Here is a 19297-nt window from a genome sequence, read left to right on the forward strand (position 1 = left end):
TTTTTTTTTTTTTTTTTTTTTTTTTGATATAAACAGAATCGTCTAGTTTTTGGAATGGTTGACATTATTATGCTAAGAATTTTGCTTTATTTCTTCACGTAGTACACCACGGAAACTCCGAGGCACACTAAATTTTGACGACGCGGACGTTGGTTTGGTCAGTGATTCCCTGGTGGCGAACAGCCTTTACCCACAAAATGGAAGTTGTGGATCATCCTCAGGTGCACCTATTAAATCTGAACAACCTGATTCTTAGTCAAAGATTTCCCAAGCCCTCAGGTACATATATCTTAATATGTACATATATATCTCTCTCTCTCCTTGCCTCTAAAGTTGTATTACCACGGGGGTATTGTATTGAGCGGTGAGTTATTGTGTAGAATGGCCGCCACCACTCCCCTTGTCTTAGCCACCCATCTGATATTTGTAGTTGCCTATTATAATTAATTAGTTTTAGTTCAATATGAGGTTTTGATTTCATTGCAGCTGTGTTTATCTGTTACCATTTACTGTGCCAATGATCTAGGTAAGGTATTATGCAACAAGGAGTTCGTGTTGTTTTTTCTCAAGGTGTATATAAATTATTTTAGATGAAGAAGCTTTCGTCCGTTTCATTGTCTCTAAACTTTGAAAGTTCAGAAAATGATATGCTCATTTTGGTCATGGAGCATTTGATTTTGTTGTCTTTTGGTCTGAAATTTTAAAATGACTAATTATCTCTTGAATTTTTTTTTAAAAATAATCTTTTCTAATAATGGAGAAACATTTTGAAAGCAGATATTAGATGAAAAAATAATATAACAAGATCAAAATGTTTTTTTTTTTTTTTTTTTTTACTTTAGGGACGAAATAATTGGAACTTATTGAAATATTGAAAGAGCTGAAACTTATTGAAATATTGAAAGAGCTCAACCGAATGTAATACTATCAATTGTGCAGCGCTTGTTTTTGCTAAGTCGAGTTGGTCAAGAAAATTTAGACAATGGGAATTAGGAAATCTTCAAAATTTTACCATTGACTTCGCTGGCATATGAACACTTATCCCGAACTTTCAATTTCGTCTAATTAACATTTGTCTAAGGGTTCATTATACAAAGCAATTGTATAGGCAGATTTGGTGAATTCCTAAAAAGCCAAACTCCTCGTTATGTTGTGAAAATGCAAGAACAATAGAATACAATAATCAAAACAAAACTAATACACCATGATATTATTTCAACCACGGAGCAAATGCTTCTCAAGTTAACTAGCTTAACTCGTTTACATTCTCAATACCTATTAATATAACTTGCATATCAAGAATCAAGAGTCAAAATTGGTTACCTCCATGGATGAATCTTCTGTTACTATCTAGCGACCCATGGAGATAGTACAAACCCCGAAAGATCATTAAAATCTGGCCACTTTTTAGCCTGAAACTGCTGATTCATGATTCAAGCATCTGTCATTTACGCTTGCATACTCCTATCTTAATGTGAAAAGTTGTACAGGCCAGTCGCGGTTCCGACCATCAGCAGCAATCCCAGTAGTCTCTAGTGAAATATCAATGCTTCGATGTTCGGGCGCACGGACAATGCTAAGGCGTAAATGAACTTTGACAGCAGGGGAGGCATGGCTACCTACTGGTGCTGATTTGTTGGTGGCAGATTTTCTAGATGTTAAAGCAATTGGCTCTGTGAAGGTTAATATGGTTTGAGACCAGTGAGTTTTGGGAGTGTGGGGAGATGTAGACAGAACAGCCGGTGATTCCTTGCAAAATCTGCTTGTGAAACCAGTTTCAAACCATAGGACAACTCCATGACACCAAGATGCTTCTACTTCAACATCATCTGAGTTGCTTGAAGGATAATGTAAATTTGGTTCCAAGTCCGTGCTTGCAGTGAAGTCTACTTCATCAGGATGCATAGTTGCAAGATCGAAAGTCTGTACAATAGGGGGGGAAAAACGAAGGCATGTCTTCATTAACTCCCAAACAAAATTAGAACAGAAAAGAAAGAAAATAGCATGTGAAATAACGTTCACAATACATTACAGATGTTACAGCGGAGATTATAAACTAGTCAAACGATTTTGGTATCCACAAGATATCGAGAGTGTTCAGAGTGCACTCCGATCATCCTAAATCATACATATGATATATTCTTAAAACTGATACAAGAATCATGGATAATTGAGGTACACACTAGTCTAGTAATTGGGGGAACGGCTTAGGACTCGCTGAGCATTTCGAGCATTTGCAGAATAGATAAGAGATGAAGTGTAATCAAACAAACCAGGACCAAAAGTACATGAAACCTACCAACCCAGCACAATGGAATGAAGTTTTATCTATCCAGCGAGGGAGAAAAATCGCTGAAAAACAGAAGTATGCAGAAGTAATGAAGACCACAAGTCCCGCCCACCAGATGCCCGATGATGCAAAAAAAAGCAATTCTAAATGGGAAAACAGTTGTAACAGTCCAAGCCCACCGCTAGCAGATATTGTCCTCTTTGGGTTTTCCCTTCCGGGCTTCCCCTCAAAGTTTAAAAACGCGTCTAATAGGGATTGGTTTCCACACCCTTACTGGCAATGTTTCGTTCTCCACTCCAATCGATGTGGGACCTCACAATCCACCCCTTGGGGGCCCAGCGTCCTTGCTGGCACACCACCGGTGTTTGGCTCTGATACCATTTGTAACAGCCCAATCCCATCGTCAGTAGATATTGTCTTCTTCGGGCTTTCCTTTCCGGGCTTCCCCTCAAGGTTTTAAAATGCGTCTACTAGGGAGAGGTTTCCACACACTTATAAGCAATGTTTCATTCTCCTCTCCAACCGATGTGGGACCTCACAACAGTATTCATAAACAATGTAGTAAAACACATTAACATATTTTTGCCCCAGTATCACGTCCCTTCTCAAGTATACTTCTTTCTGATCTAAGAATCATGAAGAAAATGTTTCACCAAGCTGTAGTAGTTGAGTGCAATGCATTCACAATGAATTAAAAAAATTTGTTTGGGTAGTACTTACATGGAGAATTGCAGTACTAGTTACCAAATCATTAGCATCCACAATGTCAACAATGGGAGCTTTGGCAGCATCCTTTATAAGTTCCTTCCCAACACAAGACATGCTGAAACCATACACATTTTCCCAAAATGGAAGACTAGTTCCACCAGCTCCAAATCCTGCAACAAGCTGAATAGTAGATAGAGAAATTACTAAGTGAACTATAATTTCAAGATTAGACCTTGATAGTGCAGACTTACAATTGTGGCAGTATCTGGTAAGATTGCACCTCCAGGCTTCAACCAACGATCCCTTGCAAAGAGAACTGAGTTCAGCATTGACTCATACAGCAAGCAATACCCCATCCATTCACTCACTAATACGTCAACACTGTGAGGCTGAATCTCTATGTTCTTATCAAGTTCTTCTACCATACCATGAACCACTTCTATAGTCCCACTTGACACGCCACAATCTCCAGTCTGTTTCCCGTTCCGCCAGAGCCCATTGTCTTTAGCAATCTGTAACCATGTCCCAGCAAATGAGCTACTTAAAACAAATCATCAGAGAAATAAAGAAACTAAATGACTGAAGTTGATTCACTACTTGGGTGGCCACTGCAGCCATCTTTTCACTCGCTTCAACCGCAAGAACTCTCGATGCACCCGCTTTTGCAGCAAAGAGACTAGAAAGAAAGAGGAACAGATTAAGAGACATAAAAATTGTACTTAGATAACCAAACTTAGCTGAAAAATTGTGATCATAATGGTAATGTCGAGATTTTTAGAAACGAGTATCGATTTCGAAAGCTCAAATGAGACATTGCAGCCAACTGCACCAGTTTATTTCCAGCTCACCTGAGTATGCCTGTTCCACAGCCTACATCCATCACAGCTGCATTGTGGAAGAGAGACGGATTTTGCAAAATAGCATGCATATAGGCTTCCGTTCTGACCTGCATAAACGGTAATGTCGATGATATATCACTTCAAAATGAAATATCAGTTTATGATATTAAATTCAAAAGCAGACTGGGAGGTAATACAGCACCTTGTCGCTTAACATCTCTCTGTGTATGCCAAAAGAGCTATATGAATCAAAGTAATTTACATTTGCATTCTTGATATCCATTCTATCAACATTTCGTCTGGCTATTTTTAATTGATCGTCTTTCAGTCCCAAGATTTCCGTGGTTTTCACAGTATTCTCAATCTCAGCCTCTAAGTTGCTTGGAGCATTCAAATAACCATGTAAAGATGAACAACAATCTTCCATTCCATTTTCCTTGTTTTGGTTTGGATGAAATGGAAGATTTTCTCTACTCATTTCATCATGATTGCAATTACCACCATCAGTACCCGCATTCCTCTGAAGATCATTGTTGATGAGTGAAATTTCATCATCCTCTTCGTCTTCTGCAAAACTGTACAGGAGCGGATCGTCTTGCCTGAAGGGATTTAGATATTTATCATCATTCCAAAGAGCCTTTACGTCACTGAGATTTAGTGTTTTGTGTAAATGGTTCTGTAAATCCTGGTTTGATTGACACAAGAAACCACAGCTCCAACATCTGTTTTCTGCTACCTGATCATGACCAGAAATCGTAAATAACGCGTTAACACCTTTTCAGCATCTAACAAGATTTGTAATCTAACACATTCGAATCAAATCATCATGAATTTGTAACAAAAAGAAAAAAAAATCCTTGGCTTACCTGAGATCGTATGTAGTTGATAACTTTGAACGAACCATAAAAGTCTAAACCCAGAGTCCTCCTGATGCCGTGAAAATCGAAGTAGTGAACCGAGTTGCAGTGGTTGAACAGCGCATCGCAGTCATTATACTTCGAGTTGCAGAACAGACACAGAAAATTCGAATCAAATGCTTCTTCGCTTCCTTCCTCGTCTGCATTCCAATCGTCCCAGTCGTCTTGTCCATCTTCTTGCTCCTCCTCGTCGTCGTCGTCTTCCTCTCTCTCAAATTTCTCCGCGATGCATATTTCTTCGTCGAGATCATTGGGAAATCGATCCATGGTGTCTGTCGAGAAAATAAACAGAGTAGCAAATGCCGGCGATGCTTAAACCCTATGAAGTACAGTCCCCAGGGTTTTGCCTTTCATGTCGTACGGACGATATTTAAGTTAATTAAAAAAATATATATCTCATTTATAAACGGTAATTAAAAAATCGTATTTAATGAATTTTTCAATTAATTAAATTATAATGTTTTCGAGCTAAAATGTGAAAGGAAAAGAAAAAAAAGAATAAAAGGCGACGGAAGAGTTTGACTAATCTAACGTTTACATTTTCAATGATCGAGAGGATTAGATGAATCTCCGATTTCTTAGCTCAGGCGGCCATTTTTCCCGATTCAAGCTTCCATAGATAGCCAGACTGGTAGGTAATCTCACCGCCATTGATTCGACGATCATTTTCTTCGACCAGGCAGCTGAGCGAAGGTATTAATGGAAGTTGTATTTCTACTGTCTCTCAAGCTTCCAATGGAATTTCTTTCAGTTTTCTTGTTTCTGAAGCTTCTACTTCTGCCAGTTCCAGAATCTGATACGAAGTGAATCGAACGGAGTGTTTAATTGCAGATTGCTACTTCGATTTGCAGGATCCATTGGCTTATGGTCAACTAGCAGTCACCGTCGGAGCAGCTCGTGCCACCGCTGGGCAGCTTGGACTGGGAGGGGGAGGACTCTGCTCAGATCACTCATTTCTGGTGAATCGGGGTATGGTTAGGGTTCCAGGACTGTGAACTTAGTTTTACAACAGATTAAATGCACAGGAAAAGTCGTTGATCTTGAAACTATTACGTTTAACGTGCGTTTGCAAAGCTCTAATTCATGAATTCGATTTCCAGTTGGCTTTGCTATCAGAAAAATTTGTAGCTCTTAGTGATGGAACGGATTGACATAGTCTGAAATTGAGGGATTTCACTATTAGTATCATCTAGCTTCGCTTCACCATGGACGAGTAAGTAATCTCCGGAATGTCTAATGGCTATTCTTTTGTTAGATGAACACGACTATCTACAATGGTATGATATTGCCCACTTTAAGAATAAGCTCTCATGGCTTCTCCAAAAGGCCTCATACCAACGGAAATAGTATTCCTTGATTATAAACTCATGATTATTCCCTAAATTAGTCGACGTGAACACTCTTAATGGAAGCCGGTAAAATAGAATGGCTATAATTTTAGTGTTATTAGTGTTGTTTGCCTGTTTGCACTTCCATTTCGGTTGTTTTGGTTTTGGATGAACAACGTAGTGTTCATTCCATATAGGGAAAACGCCATCGAGGATTTGCAACGGTGCAGGCGGGACAGACAAATACTTCTTGATTTTGTACTGGCTAGTGGCTTGATAAAGAAGGTTGTAATGCCTCCTGGGGCAGTCACCCTCGATGACTTGGATCTAGACCAAATTAGTGTGGATTATGTTCTTAACTGTGCTAGAAAAGGTGATTTTCCGTGTTCATAACGATATTGTTTAGTTTCGTTTATTTAAAAAATATTCTTATGTTATTATCTGTCGAAATAGGTGGAATGCTTGACCTATCTGAAGCCATAAGAGATCACCATGGCCTTGCAGGGTTTCCTCAGATGGTAAGTTTGATTCACATGCAATTTCTCCTCATACGACATAAGACATAAGGTCTTTTAATCATGTCATAAAGATTTTATGGTGGATGACAACATCCATAGCTTTATTGTATTCTTTTTAAAGTTTTAGAGAATTATTTTTAAGATTATAAGTTATATTCAGTCTTAACTGCCATGAAAGTTACAATAACTTTGAAGGCTATAAATAGTCATTCATGTTCTTTGTTTTAGTAGAACATTTTCCATGTTAAAAGGAAAGTTGTATATTATGCTTTTTTTTAAGTCATGAGCGTGTTGCTTTGATGACAAGACCCATATATGTTGTTTAGATTTAAAGTCATAAGCTTGTTCCTTTACTGTTTTTTTTTTTTTTAGATTTGCATGCTAGAATCACTTAAGTGGTATAGATTAAGCTATCTCGTGGAGTGATTCAAATCACGAGTTTAAAAATGAGTTTCTTTTACTCTTGATCTTGATCATCAAGATAATCTGTTCCAAAAATTTTCCTTGGGTTGATTTCTTATCCTTTTTGAGTTGACATGATTCCTTATCGTTTTTGGAGTTGGGTTGATTCCTTATCGTTTTTTAGTTCTTGAATAATTTAAATCTAAAGATCTCGTTAGTTAACAAAGTTTTTAGATCAAATCCTAAGAGTTTCATATCACTCCCGTGAATGAAGTTTTCCCTCTTGTTGATCCATCCATCATATTTGATCTATGATTCGTGTTAATAAACTATTGCTAATCTTTAAGTTATCTTGACATTCCAGAATAATTCAGGTTCTGGGGATGGATTTTTTGTTACGGATTTAGACTCTTCAGGGCCACCTCCAAAAAGGGCACCACCACCTGTTTCTGCTTCCAGACCTCCTCCTGTCTATACAGCTCCGGCAGTAATCACACCGTCGCTAACCAAAACGAATGTATCTAGATCAGGGTCTTTGGAGTCCTCACAAGCTCGGGGATTGACTGGGTATGGCATTGAGGGTGCTGGGGGACGGCCTTTTGGTTGTCAGGAAGATTGAAAATGTAGCTACCGGCCCTAGTAACCGACCGAAGCTGGCTCGTGTTACTGCTGAATGTGATGAAATGTAATACTCGAGTTACAAATTTCTTCTGGGGTTGGATTTAATATGCGTTTAGAAGAACGGTCAGACATTTCCATCCATTTCGAAAGGTCGTGAACTCTTTTTAGTTGCAATTTGCACGAGAATGGACCATGAAACTTTGAAGTAAACTTATGTTTGCTTAGATATGTCAATGCTCTTCTTGTTGTATGGCAATGGTTCAATGATAATGATTCAAATACTTTATACATACATACATTATACATATATATACATACATACATATATACATATATACATACATACATATATACATACATACATACATACATATATACATATATACATATATATATAGATATGTCAATGCTCTTCTTGTTGTATGGCATTAGTTCAATGATAATGATTCAAATACTTTATATACACATACATATATACATACATATACACATACATATACACATACATATATACATACATATACACATACATATACACATACATATATACATACAAACACATATACATATATACACACACATATATATATATATACACACACATATATATATATCCTTTATTTAGATGTTTAATTTCATTTTATTAGATTTAATTATTTAAAATATCTCTAAATTTTACCATTGATTTAAAAATTACTAATATACTTTCAAAAGTTTTAATATATTTTTTTTTATAGATGTTTCAAAATTATAAGAGGAATAAAATTTGGATAAATTTAAATTGCTATAGTTTTTTATATTTTAAAATACTTTAAACCTCTAAATGATTAAAGTGAAGCATTATTATGTATAATTTTAATTTTAAAATTAGTTAAGAATGCTTTTAATAGGACTATTTTTAGATCTTATTATCATTTTATTTCATTTAGTTGGTTGAAATTTTTATTTCACATATGAATTTAATAATAATAATTATTATTATCGTTATTATATATATATATATATATTTTTATTTCACATATGAATTTAATAATAATAATTATTATTATCGTTATTATATATATATATATATATTACGAATTAAAATTGTTTTAAATGCTTTTAACTAGACTTTTTAATTTTAATAATTAGTTTTAACAAATTAATTTTAATCCATAAAACAAATGTAATTTTTATGGTTTAAAGCCCATCAAATTGCTCTTATATATAAACCAGGCGCGTGGGAGGCTGCGAGGAGTAGCGCGAACAGCAATAGCCGAACGAGTTCACTCATTGAGTTGGCGAAGGCAGAGAGAAGAACTCAGAAAAAATGGCGTTCACAGTTCGAGGTCTGAAGGTTCCGCCCAACTCCGCCAGTCTGGAAGAAGCCCGGAATCGAGTCTTCGACTTCTTCAGATCAGCATGTAGATCCTTGCCTGCAATCATGAACATCTATAACTTAGACGATGTCACTACTACTTCTCAGATCCGCTCTACCATCGCCTCCGAGATCCGCAAGAATTCCCACGTTACGGACCCTAAGGTCTCTCTTTCCTGCAATTTACTGTATTTTTTTCTTATTTTTTTGTCAATTTATATATGATTTGGGAGCGTCTTCGGGAGTTTTGTTGAATCCTTCATTTCCTTAAGTGGTGTGGATAAACTCTGGGGACGTCTTGTCTTTGTGTCTATTAGAGACGTCTGAGAAAGGATTTTTGAAGCTGTCTTTTCCATCAATTAGAAACGAAAGCTTTATAGAAATAGAAAAACGAATAAAGGTGTTTAGAGGGTTTATCTTTCTCGTTCTTGTCGTCGTTGTAAATCTATCATTCTGGAGAGTTATTTTTACCGAGTCAAATAGATATTGGTGTTCTGGCAGTTTTGCATTTGCAACGCAACCGGATGATTTCTCCCTCCTAAAGATTGGGCACATTAGATAGGGTTGAAAATGTGGATGAGTTGTGTTCTTCCGTACCTTCACGAAGTTTTTCGTGGATAATCAATTCAATCCGTTTTTCTTTTTGGGGGCTATTCCTTCTAATTCTGGGATCAATTTTCACGGTGTATGAGCTCTTTCAGTGCATTTGATGGTAGGATTCTTTGGACAAACAATCAATTGTTGACTTTTTGGGAGAATTTTTCTCAAAGGAGTTCATTGAAGATAGGCGTGCAAATACAAGTTTGAAAGACTCTAGGCCTAGAACTCATTTAATTGCTTCTTTCTGCTGCTGCAATCTTAAAAAAATGATCTCTTTTTTGGAGTCTTCGGTTAGAAAGAAACAAGAGAGTTGAATCTTTATTCTTTGGTCAATCAATTCCAGCTCTAATTTAGGTGCCTCTTTTTAAGTCCCTTGTGTATTGTCTCTGCTATATGTTCCATTTATCAATGCATTTTGTTATGATGCAAAAGTTTCATGATATTACCATAATCTTAAATTTTTTTGGTATGTGAGAGTATCTGATGAGTCGATAGATATGCTCTCTCTAAAAAAATTATTATTAACAGCCTAAGGGCAAGGGAGAAGAGAGAACCCCCTTCCACAAAAAACTAAAGGAAAGCTTTTCAATTGATTTGGACCATGGTTAGCTATAGTTACAAAAGATAATTGCTTGTACCTTTAATTACTAGATATAATTCATGCCTGTGCCTGCATTTTATCCATTTACTATTGTTTCATCTTTTCATCGAGTGCCGCCAATTTGTTTCCTCAAACCTTGTACTCCATGGGTTTATTGTCTTTCTTATGGTTACTATCTATTTATGATGGAACCTATTGTTTGGTGATCTACAGTTGCTGCCAGTTGAATGTTACTTGTAAATTTGTCATTTTTGTGCTATCATCTATGTGATGGAGACATTCTCTGTGTTCATTGCTTTAGAGGTGAGTTCAAATTATTTTATAAAGACAAAACGCCCGATTAGCAGTTTGACTCTTGACAATTGACCAATTTCCCTTGGATTTTTTGCTGGGGCCTCTTGATTTCCAAATGAAGCGTAGATGATTTTGAACATCAGAGGTTTCTAGAATATTGCACCCCGTTTGCTTACTACCACCTCTAGTAATTTAAGGTACAAGCATGTTTATTTGACAAACCCAAGGAATTAGTTTTAATATTGTGTTTCTTCTGTAAATCATTCCTTTGGTATTAACTACTTCACATCTCGAAGGCTGATCCAAACAACTTAAACCTTTTAGATACTTTGCTTCCATGGGAAATTTTAATAAACTTTGTTGGATTTTTTTTTTTTTTTCCTCCTTTTTTTTGGGGAAATCACTGTCTCTAGGCGATCCATGGCGGATCGCCAAGTGATTGTGAGGGAAAAAAAAGGAACTCCTCCAGTCGCTTCGCAATGGCAGAGTCTCATTTATGGCATGGTGTAGGGTCTAAATCTGTCAGAACTACAAGTTGTAGTTTATGTGTAGAAATCTCGCTGTGTGTGGTAAATTAAGTGTAACATGTTACAGAAGCCGCTTGGTAGTAGTGTCTTTCTAGGACTGTTATTAAGAAACTGCTGGTGAAGGTTAGAAACTTAGACCAATATTTTTTAGCGGAGGTGCTCCACTTATGGTGACGGGCAGGGTAGGTTTAGCCTCCTTTCATCCAGTGGTCTGACAATGTGAGCACTTCTGCATATCTGTGTGTGTAACCATTCGAAATGCCTCGACTTTTTTAAAACAAGTCCGAGTCGAATAGTAATGATTCAAAGCACCTATTTTTATACTATTTTGGAAATCCTTGGACTCAATCTTATGGATATGTAAAATATAGGATTTCTAATCCTAGCAAGAAAGGGAGGGAAACCGATACTCAATTTAAACTGAGTAAATAGAATTTCATACTCGATCTCATAGATACATATAGAAATGTGTGTGAGTGAGAGAGAGGGAGAGAGAGATAGTGGCTTCGATCAATTGATATCTGTTGTAGACCTCATGCCCCAAGTACGAAGCTTGCGGTGCACTTCGAAAATAATTTGCATTCGAGGAATGGAGGTTGTAGGTGAAGATTATTTTAATTTCTTAAGATTCTGTTCTTTACACGGTCTTGGAGTCGAACTGCGAATGTGAAGATTATTTTTACAGTTTCTGACTTTTCAAGTTTACAGGTGATTGACATGCTTCTTTTCAAGGGCATGGAAGAGCTCGGTAACATTACCGAACATGCAAAGCAACGGCATCACATCATTGGTCAGTATGTGGTTGGTCGCGAAGGACTCGTGCAAGATGTGGGTTCCAAGGATCAGGGCATATCCAATTTTCTCAAAAACTTCTACAAGAGTAACTACTTTTGAACTCCATCCTTCCTTGAATATGAAACATCCATAGTTTTTATTTGTGATCTTGAGAAATAATGAAGAAACTATGTGTTCTCTGGACAATGAACACTCCTATTTGATCGTTTTGTTGGATTGAATTGTTGGTATGTTATGACCGCTGTATCTTTTACAGAAGCAAAGCAATCCAAGATCTTTGGTTCTATTTACACCGTTTTTAATTATCAAGCCCAAATGGTTGTCTACTCTAGCTTTAGTTCCAGTTGTCTTCGTTTTATCACTGGCATGTTTATAAGTTCTAATCATTATCAAGATCACAAATTACGTTAGCAATTATCTTAATTGTGGGGTGTGAAGTGTGCACAAAAACCATTTAGACTGTTCTCAATCTATCTCATCTTTGATATATTTTTATTTAGTTTCTGAAGTTCCAATGATTTTTTAAGTGCTTAAAAAGGTACTTAGCAAGTAAGCTTATAATGTTCGGAGAAGTGACTGACAATAAGATTGTTACATCCAGTTAAAAGCGAGATGAAGCATGTTTTAGTCTATTGTTTTTGTATTGTTTTTTTAGTTTATGCAAAATTTCTCGAGACCCTGAGAATTCTTTAAAAACAACTAGATGTAAGAAAACTGAAAACTGTGAAGATATTTTTAAAAGGGTCAAGGTTCTAAACTTTGAATATTCTATGCTGTTAGTGAGTATAAGATGCTTTTCCATTGCTTTATTGATGCTTTTGTTTTATTTCATCATCTTTAGGAATTTTTGGCATAAGAACCAATTGGCTTTCGAATTAGACTCATAACTCGAGTTGAGAAGCCTAAGTTCATGTTTGAGCATGAGTTTACAAGGCATAGGTTTATGTCTTGACCTTTATAGATTATGAATCTACAAATCAAATACATAAAGGTTGCATATATCTAGGAATAGAATTGTTTTGTATCCAAAAAAATGGACTTGCCGTAAACAACATACAGATATATACAGAGTGTAGCCTCTCTAGATCATCACAAGACTGATACCATATAATCTGACACACACATAAAAATTGAAAACTAAAGCGTTTTTAAGCTGTTCACTCTTTTGGGCGAGCAAGCCACAGTGAACTAAGGGCTCGTAGTCTGGAGAAGTAATCATGAATTGCAAGAAGCGCACGAGCCGACTGACGAGTTGTCAATATCCGATGCATTTGTTGTAGTGTTTGTTGCCGTAGATTGTCAGCCTACAATTCCAAAGGGAGAAAAGGAAGCAATAGTGAATCAGATCCTAAATGTAAGATTTGATCATCGTACGCATCTAAGAACACATCATGAAAGATACCTGGCGAATAAACCCCTCAAGAGTCCCAAATTTGCCCATGGCTGTGGCCATTTGACCCATATAGTTTGCCACATTGCCAGATGTGTTCGAGGAGCCAAGAGATCCGCTAGACAACGTCTCGGCCAACGACTGTTGCAATGCTTCCATGCCTTGTGACAATGCATCTTCAGTCTGTTGTGAAGACTGCTGCAAGTTGGATATGCCCATGAACTGCTGTTCTGTGAGGGGCTCTAATTGATTGACAAGAAGCTGCAACGGAATTCCAATCTTTTAGTAATGCTTAAAACTCAGACCTTTACTTCTCACTCGTATTAACATCAAAACATCAGTTAAAGCAGTCCAAGCCCACCATTAGTAGATATTGTCCGTTTTGGCCCATTACGTATCACCGTCAGCCTCATGGTTTTAAAACGCGTCTACTATGGAGAGGTTTCTATACTCTTATAAGGAATGTTTCGTTCTCCTCTCCAACCGATGTGGGATCTCACAATCCACCCCTCTTGGGGACCAGCGTCCTCGCTGGCACGCTGCTCGGTGTCTGACTTTGATATCATTTGTAACATCTCAAGCCCATCGCTGGGAGATACTGCCCGCTTTTGCCCGTTACGTATCGTCATCAACCTCACAGTTTTTAAATGCGTCTACTAAGGAGAGGTTTCCACATTCTTATAAGGAATGCTTCGTTCTTCTCTCCAACCGATATGGGATCTAGAGACAATAAATGAGCACACCTTTAGGAGCTCCGATGAACGGAAACCACCAAGCCACAAAAAACATCTTTCAGCAGGAGTTTTCCACATGCCAGACAATAAATGGAAAACATCAGCCTTTGCAGCAATGCCCTTTAGCCGAAAAACCTCATCGTAATGAGCCAAGACGCCATCGACAATCATTCGGAGTTCAGTATCACTTGCATGAGAGTTCACTGCTGCTCTCAGTTCATTGATCTGCTTGTTTTGTTCTTCCAACCAACGGGCATATTCCACATCAAATGCCATGGCCCCTGCAAATGTGTAGCAGCTAATGCTATGCAACTTCAAACTGAAAAGATAGCTAAAACAAAACACTTACTGCCAAAAAGTTACATAATCAGGATAAACGAGATCGAGTTATACTAATAATCGTGCCAGATTACGACGTCTCGTGAAAGTAATATCGTGATTCAAAATAATTCAAATACCATTTCCAGTAATCGAATGGGCCTGATCTCCTGAGCTTGATATGAACACTCCCTAAAAAGGACACAATTTATAAGAAATTTGAAGAGATTCAAACTTGAGTGATAGAGAACAACAGAGAAACACAATGCAGGCAACCTGCTGCCGTGCTCGCTGAAGCTCCTGCTCTAGTTGTGTCAACTTTAAACGACTGCTCTCTAGCTGTTGGACATATGCCTACATACAGACAAGATGGAAGAACAAGTTGGATTTAATGATCTTCTAACATAATGATTATGCTTCAAGTTTTCATTTAATAGAGAGTATAGGACAATATGGTAGTGGCACTAACACTGAAAGCCTCTAATCATGGATAAGATTAAGATCAACGGATTATTCTTTATAAGGGCGTGGAAACTTCTTCCAAGCAAACGCATTTTAAAAACCCTTGAGGGAAAATCCGAAAGGGAAAGTCCAAAGAGGACAATATCTACTAGCGGTGGGCTTAGGCTGTTACAGATGGTATCAAAGCTAGACACCGAGCGGTGTGTCAGCGAGGACGCAAAGGGGGGTGGACACCAAGCGCGCTGAGCCCCGAAGGGAAGTGGATTGTGAGATCCCACGTCGGGTTGGAGAGGGGAACGAAGCATGCTTTATAAGGGTGTGGAAACCTCTCTCTAGCAGACGCGTTTTAAAAACTTTGAAGGAAGTCCGAAAGGGAAAGTTCAAAGAGAACAATATCTGCTAGTGGTGGGCTTAGGCGGTTACTGTATTTTCTTAATTTAAAGCTTCTATTTCTAAACTAAATAACAGCAACGACAGCAACGTGCCAGAGTCGGAATAGAAACAGAAGGAGAAATATAAGGCCTACTTTTTTTCGCAGTCGGCTTTTTCGGGCAGCTTCACGATTCTGCGCGAGCCTACGTAGAGTCTGAGAAGAGAAAAATATAATGATCCATTTTTATCACACAAGGTCATCACAGCAAAGATTAAATAACTAATGTACGAGTACAACCTTCTGATCGGACTTATCTTTCGTTCTATCACTCGAATCAGAAGCCACCGTGTTCCACTGAACCATATCGAGCTGTAAATGTGGAAGAAAAAGATCAAATGTATATGCGTGTATGTATATGTGTATATGTCCAAACCTACCGCTAGCAGATATTGTTCTCTTTGGGTTTTTCCTTTTGGGCTTCCCCTCAAGGTTTTTAAAACACGTCTGCTAGAGAGAGGTTTCCACATTCTTACAAAAAAATGTTTCGTTCTCCTCTCCAACCGATGTGAGATCTCACAGTAATGATCTGAATCGTGTAAATACAAAGATGGACAAGATAGCACGTAATTTGAATATGAAAGACATATTACCCTCTGGTTTTTGTCATCTGTGTCGACGTCGGTAGAGATATCAGTCCTTGGACTGACATCAGTCATGGCATATACTTTGAGGTTGTCCTCAATACTGCAAGATAAGGAAACCAAGGGCATCATGGGAAGTGTTGTGACAGTATAAGAGGACACAAAATCAGCAATCAAATAGAGCTCACCTTACTGAAGGTTACAAGCAACTGTTTGGCTTCTTAATAGGGGTTTTAAGCACAGTTTCTGCATCAAGAGTACAACATATTACTACCCAATAAAAGAGGACATGCATAAACGTGCGTGCGTGTGTTTTTCTCTTACTCGAATTTACACTCGGTTCTGTTTAGCAAACATAAACTAAAGCTATAAACACCATTTTTCTTCTTATATACGATTCGTTTTTGTGATGTCCCATATCGGTTGGGGAGGAGAACGAAACACCCTTTATAAGGATGTGGAAATCTCTTCCTAGCAGACATGTTTTAAAAATTTTGAGGGGAAACTCGAAAGAGAAAGCCTAAAGAGGACAATTTTTGCTAGCGGTGGGCTTGAGCTGTCACAGTTTTATTTGAGTTAAACGAAATTTATAAGGTCGTGGTCAACGAGACCTACGTAGTTGGAAGAAAAACGCCATTTGACCGTGTGAAGAAGCTAAGAAAAGAAAAGTAGAAACTATCAGTTGTTGTTAGAGGTGAGTTGGAAATGTAATCAAGCAGTCCTTTTTCTTTAATGGTGTGAATAGAAAACTGTGGGCACTGATCCAAGGACTGATATGGCATGACGGTAAGGTTTCGACGAAGAATATGCTTCAAAGCAACGATAAGTCGTCGTTGCATTACTATTCTTGTAACAACCCAAACCCACAACTAGCAGATATTATCCTCTTTAGGTTTTCCCTTTCGGGCTTCCCCTGGTTTTTAAGACGCGTCTATTAGGGAGAGGTTTCCACACTCTTATAAGCAATGTTTCGTTCTCCTCTCCAACCGATGTGTGATCTCACAATCCACCGCCTTGGGGGCCCAACGTCCTCGCTGGCACATCGCCCGATGTCTAGCTCTAATACCATTTGTAACAGCTCAAACCTACCGCTAGCAGATATTGTCTCTTTGGGCTTTTCCTTTCGGGCTTCTCCTGAAGGTTTTTAAACCGCGTATATTAGGGAGAGGTTTCCGCACTCTTATAAGCAATGTTTTGTTCTCTTCTCCAACCGATGTGAGATCTTACAATCGATCCCCTTGGGGGCCCAACGTCCTCGCTGGCACACCGCCCAGTGTCTGGCTTTGACACCATTTGTAACAGCCCTTTCCATTAACGGGATTAGCCATGTTTGACCAGAACTTGCAATTAAGTACCAGGAACTGACACTTCGACGAGTTATTTCCTGTCGAAAAACTCAAACCCAACTAGCAATTGAACCAATCATTGTGTTTGAATGCAGCAAGTAAACAAGCAAACAGCAGCTCAGAAATTGATTCTCATGTTCTGAGTATTACAGGAACGACAGGACAAGTAGCTAGAGAGTTACAAGTTAACACAAGTTGGAGCAGCCATATGAGCAAACATAAGGGAAGGAACTCACAGTTAGCTACAAATGGATATCTCTGAAGCAAAACCTGGCATCCCGCTTGCCACTTTCTTCTCATTTCTTCCTCAACTCGCCTGGTCCACTCGCCCAACAACCGTCATGAAGAACAGTCTAAGACATCAAAATCAAAAGAACCCAGAAATTTAGCTAATCAACTAAAAGTAAGCATAGCAACCGATGATGCCAGGAAAAGAATAGCAAGAAGCCTCGAAGAGAAGATATAATCAAGTATCAGCCATATCGAATAGCATAGATCAAATAGATCAAATTCAGTAAAGATCCTAATCAAGTCAAAATGGGACACAAAGATAAACAGAAACCAACAATACCCAGATGTCAAGATCGCCCAAAACAAGTCAAAATGGCATATCAGGACGTATTTAACCCCAAATAAGCGAGACCCAGATGGCTAAATTGAGGAGATTGGAAGATTTGGAAGGCCCCCCGTTCCCAAAATCAAGAACATGGAAGCGCTTGCTTACAGATGGGGCTCTGTTAAAGGAAAGTAAAGGCAGTAAAAGAGGAAGATGGTGGGGGGATTTGAGAGGGCGCTCGTGTATTACTGGATTCAAGTGTGGGAAAGGTGAGGGGGAGAGGGACGTTTCAGGTGTGTGCCAATCTCAAGAGGACGTTCTTTTTGCGTGGCAATCTTCAGCTTTCCGATGCCCAATTATTACCTGTTGCCCTTTTTTCTAATCCTGTGTGGGTTTGAAATGGATACTTTTGTGGGTGTTTTTCTTTGGTAGCTTCAGCGCAGGCAGTGATCCACTTTTAGCCATGGGATTGATTTTGAAATAATATACACCATTTCCAGTAGCTTCATGGTTTGACCGATCCTTTGACCACTCATTTGGGAACCACCAAAAATTCTCTACTTTTGGGGAATAATGAGAGAGAGATGAACACGTTCTAATCTAATGATTACTGAATTTTATGACTCTTTTTGGTGCCTTTGGACTCTTTTTTCAGCTTGGTTTTTTGTTTGTCCTGAGTTATCATCCATATTTTTCGATTTTATTGTGAGTAACGTTTAAATTTGATTAAATTGAGTCAAATGAATACCAAAAAATAAGTTTTTTTTTAAGAGATCTCACGTCGATTAGAGAGAGGAACGAATCATTATTGTAAAGATGTGGAAACTCAAACTTAAAGGAAAGTCCAAAGAGAGCAATATCGGCTAGTGGTGGACTTGGATTATTACTAATGTATCAGAGTCAAACACCGAGCAGTGTACCAGCGATGACGTTGGGACTCCAAGAAAGGTGGTTGTGAAATCTCACATAGGTTATAGAGGGGAACGAAACATTCTTATAAGGATATGAAAATCAGATACGTTTTAAATTTTTGAAAGGGAAACCCATAATGGAAAGTTAAAAAGTACAATATCTACTATTATATTCTTATAGTTATTTTTCCGGTGAAGAGAAAAGTGGAATTGAAATAGCATTTCTATAATTTTTTTAATGGTGATAAATTATTTTAGGAGTTAGGTAGGTATGTCCCTCTAAAATTGACCACTTTTTTTTTCAATGATATTAGGTATAGTTTAATAGTTTTTTTTTTCTTTATTTAAATTAAATATTGAATGGCCAAGTGGATTTTTTTTTTTTTTTTTTTTTTTTTTTTTTTTTTTTTTTTTTTTTTTTTTTTTTAGATTTACTTTCGTGATTTGTGTTGATCGTAGTAGCGTTGATGGTGAAAATAGGTCGTGGTTCACTCTCCAATCATTCAGAACCGAGCCATAACTTAAGAGTTTGATAAAAAAAACACTCTTGCACTCTTGAACCAAGTCTATATTTCTCGACTTCTTATGAGCGTTGTTTTGCTAGTAAACGCATGGGTTAGCTATATGGCGATGATTTCGAGTTACACAATGTTATTAGGAATCGGTAAAGATTATTGACTCAATACCTGTTTGCTTCATAAAGATAATGTTTATTAACTAAAAAGATAAGAGGTTCAAATCTCGATGTCACATATTATTAATTTATTAA

At 37.7% G+C, this 19297-nt stretch overlaps 5 protein-coding genes across 8 annotated transcripts in view; 3 read left to right on the plus strand and 2 right to left on the minus strand.

Annotated features, from left to right (window-relative positions):
• The window catches only part of LOC111458866 (retinoblastoma-related protein-like), a 7006-nt gene extending 6431 nt beyond the window's left edge, over positions 1–575 (plus strand). For both annotated transcript variants that reach the window (XM_023101714.1, XM_023101712.1), the window contains exon 19: positions 103–575. In XM_023101714.1, coding sequence (XP_022957482.1) covers positions 103–256 — 154 coding nt within the window. In that variant the 3' untranslated portion in view covers positions 257–575. The remainder of the gene's footprint in view (positions 1–102) is intronic.
• Positions 576–1159: 584 nt separating this feature from the next.
• Positions 1160–5119, minus strand: LOC111458867 (probable protein arginine N-methyltransferase 3). The gene is made up of 7 exons (XM_023101715.1): positions 4704–5119; positions 4040–4573; positions 3847–3944; positions 3596–3674; positions 3250–3510; positions 3011–3178; positions 1160–1923 (listed from the first exon to the last, which is right to left on the minus strand). The coding sequence occupies exons 1-7, from the start codon at positions 5019–5021 to the stop codon at positions 1465–1467; spliced, it is 1917 nt and encodes a 638-aa protein (XP_022957483.1). The 5' UTR covers positions 5022–5119; the 3' UTR covers positions 1160–1464.
• Positions 5120–5249: 130 nt separating this feature from the next.
• Positions 5250–7911, plus strand: LOC111458870. Of its 3 annotated transcripts, none has more exons than XM_023101720.1 (6): positions 5250–5447; positions 5539–5723; positions 5855–5967; positions 6280–6455; positions 6536–6600; positions 7367–7911. In XM_023101720.1, exons 3-6 carry the CDS (start codon positions 5960–5962, stop codon positions 7619–7621), a joined length of 504 nt encoding a protein of 167 aa, XP_022957488.1. In that variant the 5' UTR covers positions 5250–5447; positions 5539–5723; positions 5855–5959; the 3' UTR covers positions 7622–7911. The 3 variants fall into 3 exon arrangements, with proteins under 3 accessions (XP_022957488.1, XP_022957487.1, XP_022957486.1); XM_023101719.1 differs by having other exon boundaries at positions 5586–5723; XM_023101718.1 differs by having other exon boundaries at positions 5606–5723.
• Positions 7912–8838: 927 nt separating this feature from the next.
• Positions 8839–12103, plus strand: LOC111458871 (NADH dehydrogenase [ubiquinone] 1 alpha subcomplex subunit 6). Its single transcript, XM_023101721.1, has 2 exons — positions 8839–9145; positions 11711–12103. Exons 1-2 carry the CDS (start codon positions 8933–8935, stop codon positions 11894–11896), a joined length of 399 nt encoding a protein of 132 aa, XP_022957489.1. The 5' UTR covers positions 8839–8932; the 3' UTR covers positions 11897–12103.
• A 665-nt stretch (positions 12104–12768) lies between these two features.
• On the minus strand, positions 12769–18081 carry LOC111458869 (transcription factor TGA2-like). Its single transcript, XM_023101717.1, has 11 exons — positions 17633–18081; positions 17298–17414; positions 15904–15961; positions 15725–15818; positions 15372–15443; positions 15228–15287; positions 14516–14593; positions 14380–14431; positions 13931–14202; positions 13200–13448; positions 12769–13101 (listed from the first exon to the last, which is right to left on the minus strand). Exons 4-11 carry the CDS (start codon positions 15788–15790, stop codon positions 12955–12957), a joined length of 996 nt encoding a protein of 331 aa, XP_022957485.1. The 5' UTR covers positions 15791–15818; positions 15904–15961; positions 17298–17414; positions 17633–18081; the 3' UTR covers positions 12769–12954.
• Positions 18082–19297: the final 1216 nt, after the last annotated feature.

Source organism: Cucurbita moschata, unplaced genomic scaffold, assembly GCF_002738365.1.
Source record: "Cucurbita moschata cultivar Rifu unplaced genomic scaffold, Cmos_1.0 Cmo_Scf00021, whole genome shotgun sequence".
In the NCBI taxonomy this organism is placed as follows: Eukaryota; Viridiplantae; Streptophyta; class Magnoliopsida; order Cucurbitales; family Cucurbitaceae; genus Cucurbita; species Cucurbita moschata.

Excerpts from the sequence above, each read along its gene's own strand:
- LOC111458867 (XM_023101715.1), bottom strand. The coding sequence starts at position 5,021 with ATGGATCGATTTCCCAATGATCTCGACGAAGAAATATGCATCGCGGAG. Across the intron at positions 3,945-4,039 it reads GAGAGATGTTAAGCGACAAG|GTCAGAACGGAAGCCTATAT; the intron begins GTGCTGTATTAC and ends CCGTTTATGCAG. Across the intron at positions 3,675-3,846 it reads TGTGGAACAGGCATACTCAG|TCTCTTTGCTGCAAAAGCGG; the intron begins GTGAGCTGGAAA and ends CTTTCTTTCTAG.
- LOC111458870 (XM_023101720.1), top strand. Across the intron at positions 6,456-6,535 it reads TCTTAACTGTGCTAGAAAAG|GTGGAATGCTTGACCTATCT; the intron begins GTGATTTTCCGT and ends CTGTCGAAATAG. Across the intron at positions 6,601-7,366 it reads TTGCAGGGTTTCCTCAGATG|AATAATTCAGGTTCTGGGGA; the intron begins GTAAGTTTGATT and ends TTGACATTCCAG.
- LOC111458871 (XM_023101721.1), top strand. The coding sequence starts at position 8,933 with ATGGCGTTCACAGTTCGAGGTCTGAAGGTTCCGCCCAACTCCGCCAGT. Across the intron at positions 9,146-11,710 it reads CCCACGTTACGGACCCTAAG|GTGATTGACATGCTTCTTTT; the intron begins GTCTCTCTTTCC and ends TCAAGTTTACAG.
- LOC111458869 (XM_023101717.1), bottom strand. The coding sequence starts at position 15,790 with ATGACTGATGTCAGTCCAAGGACTGATATCTCTACCGACGTCGACACA. Across the intron at positions 15,444-15,724 it reads CAGATGACAAAAACCAGAGG|CTCGATATGGTTCAGTGGAA; the intron begins GTAATATGTCTT and ends CCACATTTACAG. Across the intron at positions 14,594-15,227 it reads AAAGCCGACTGCGAAAAAAA|GCATATGTCCAACAGCTAGA; the intron begins GTAGGCCTTATA and ends GTCTGTATGTAG.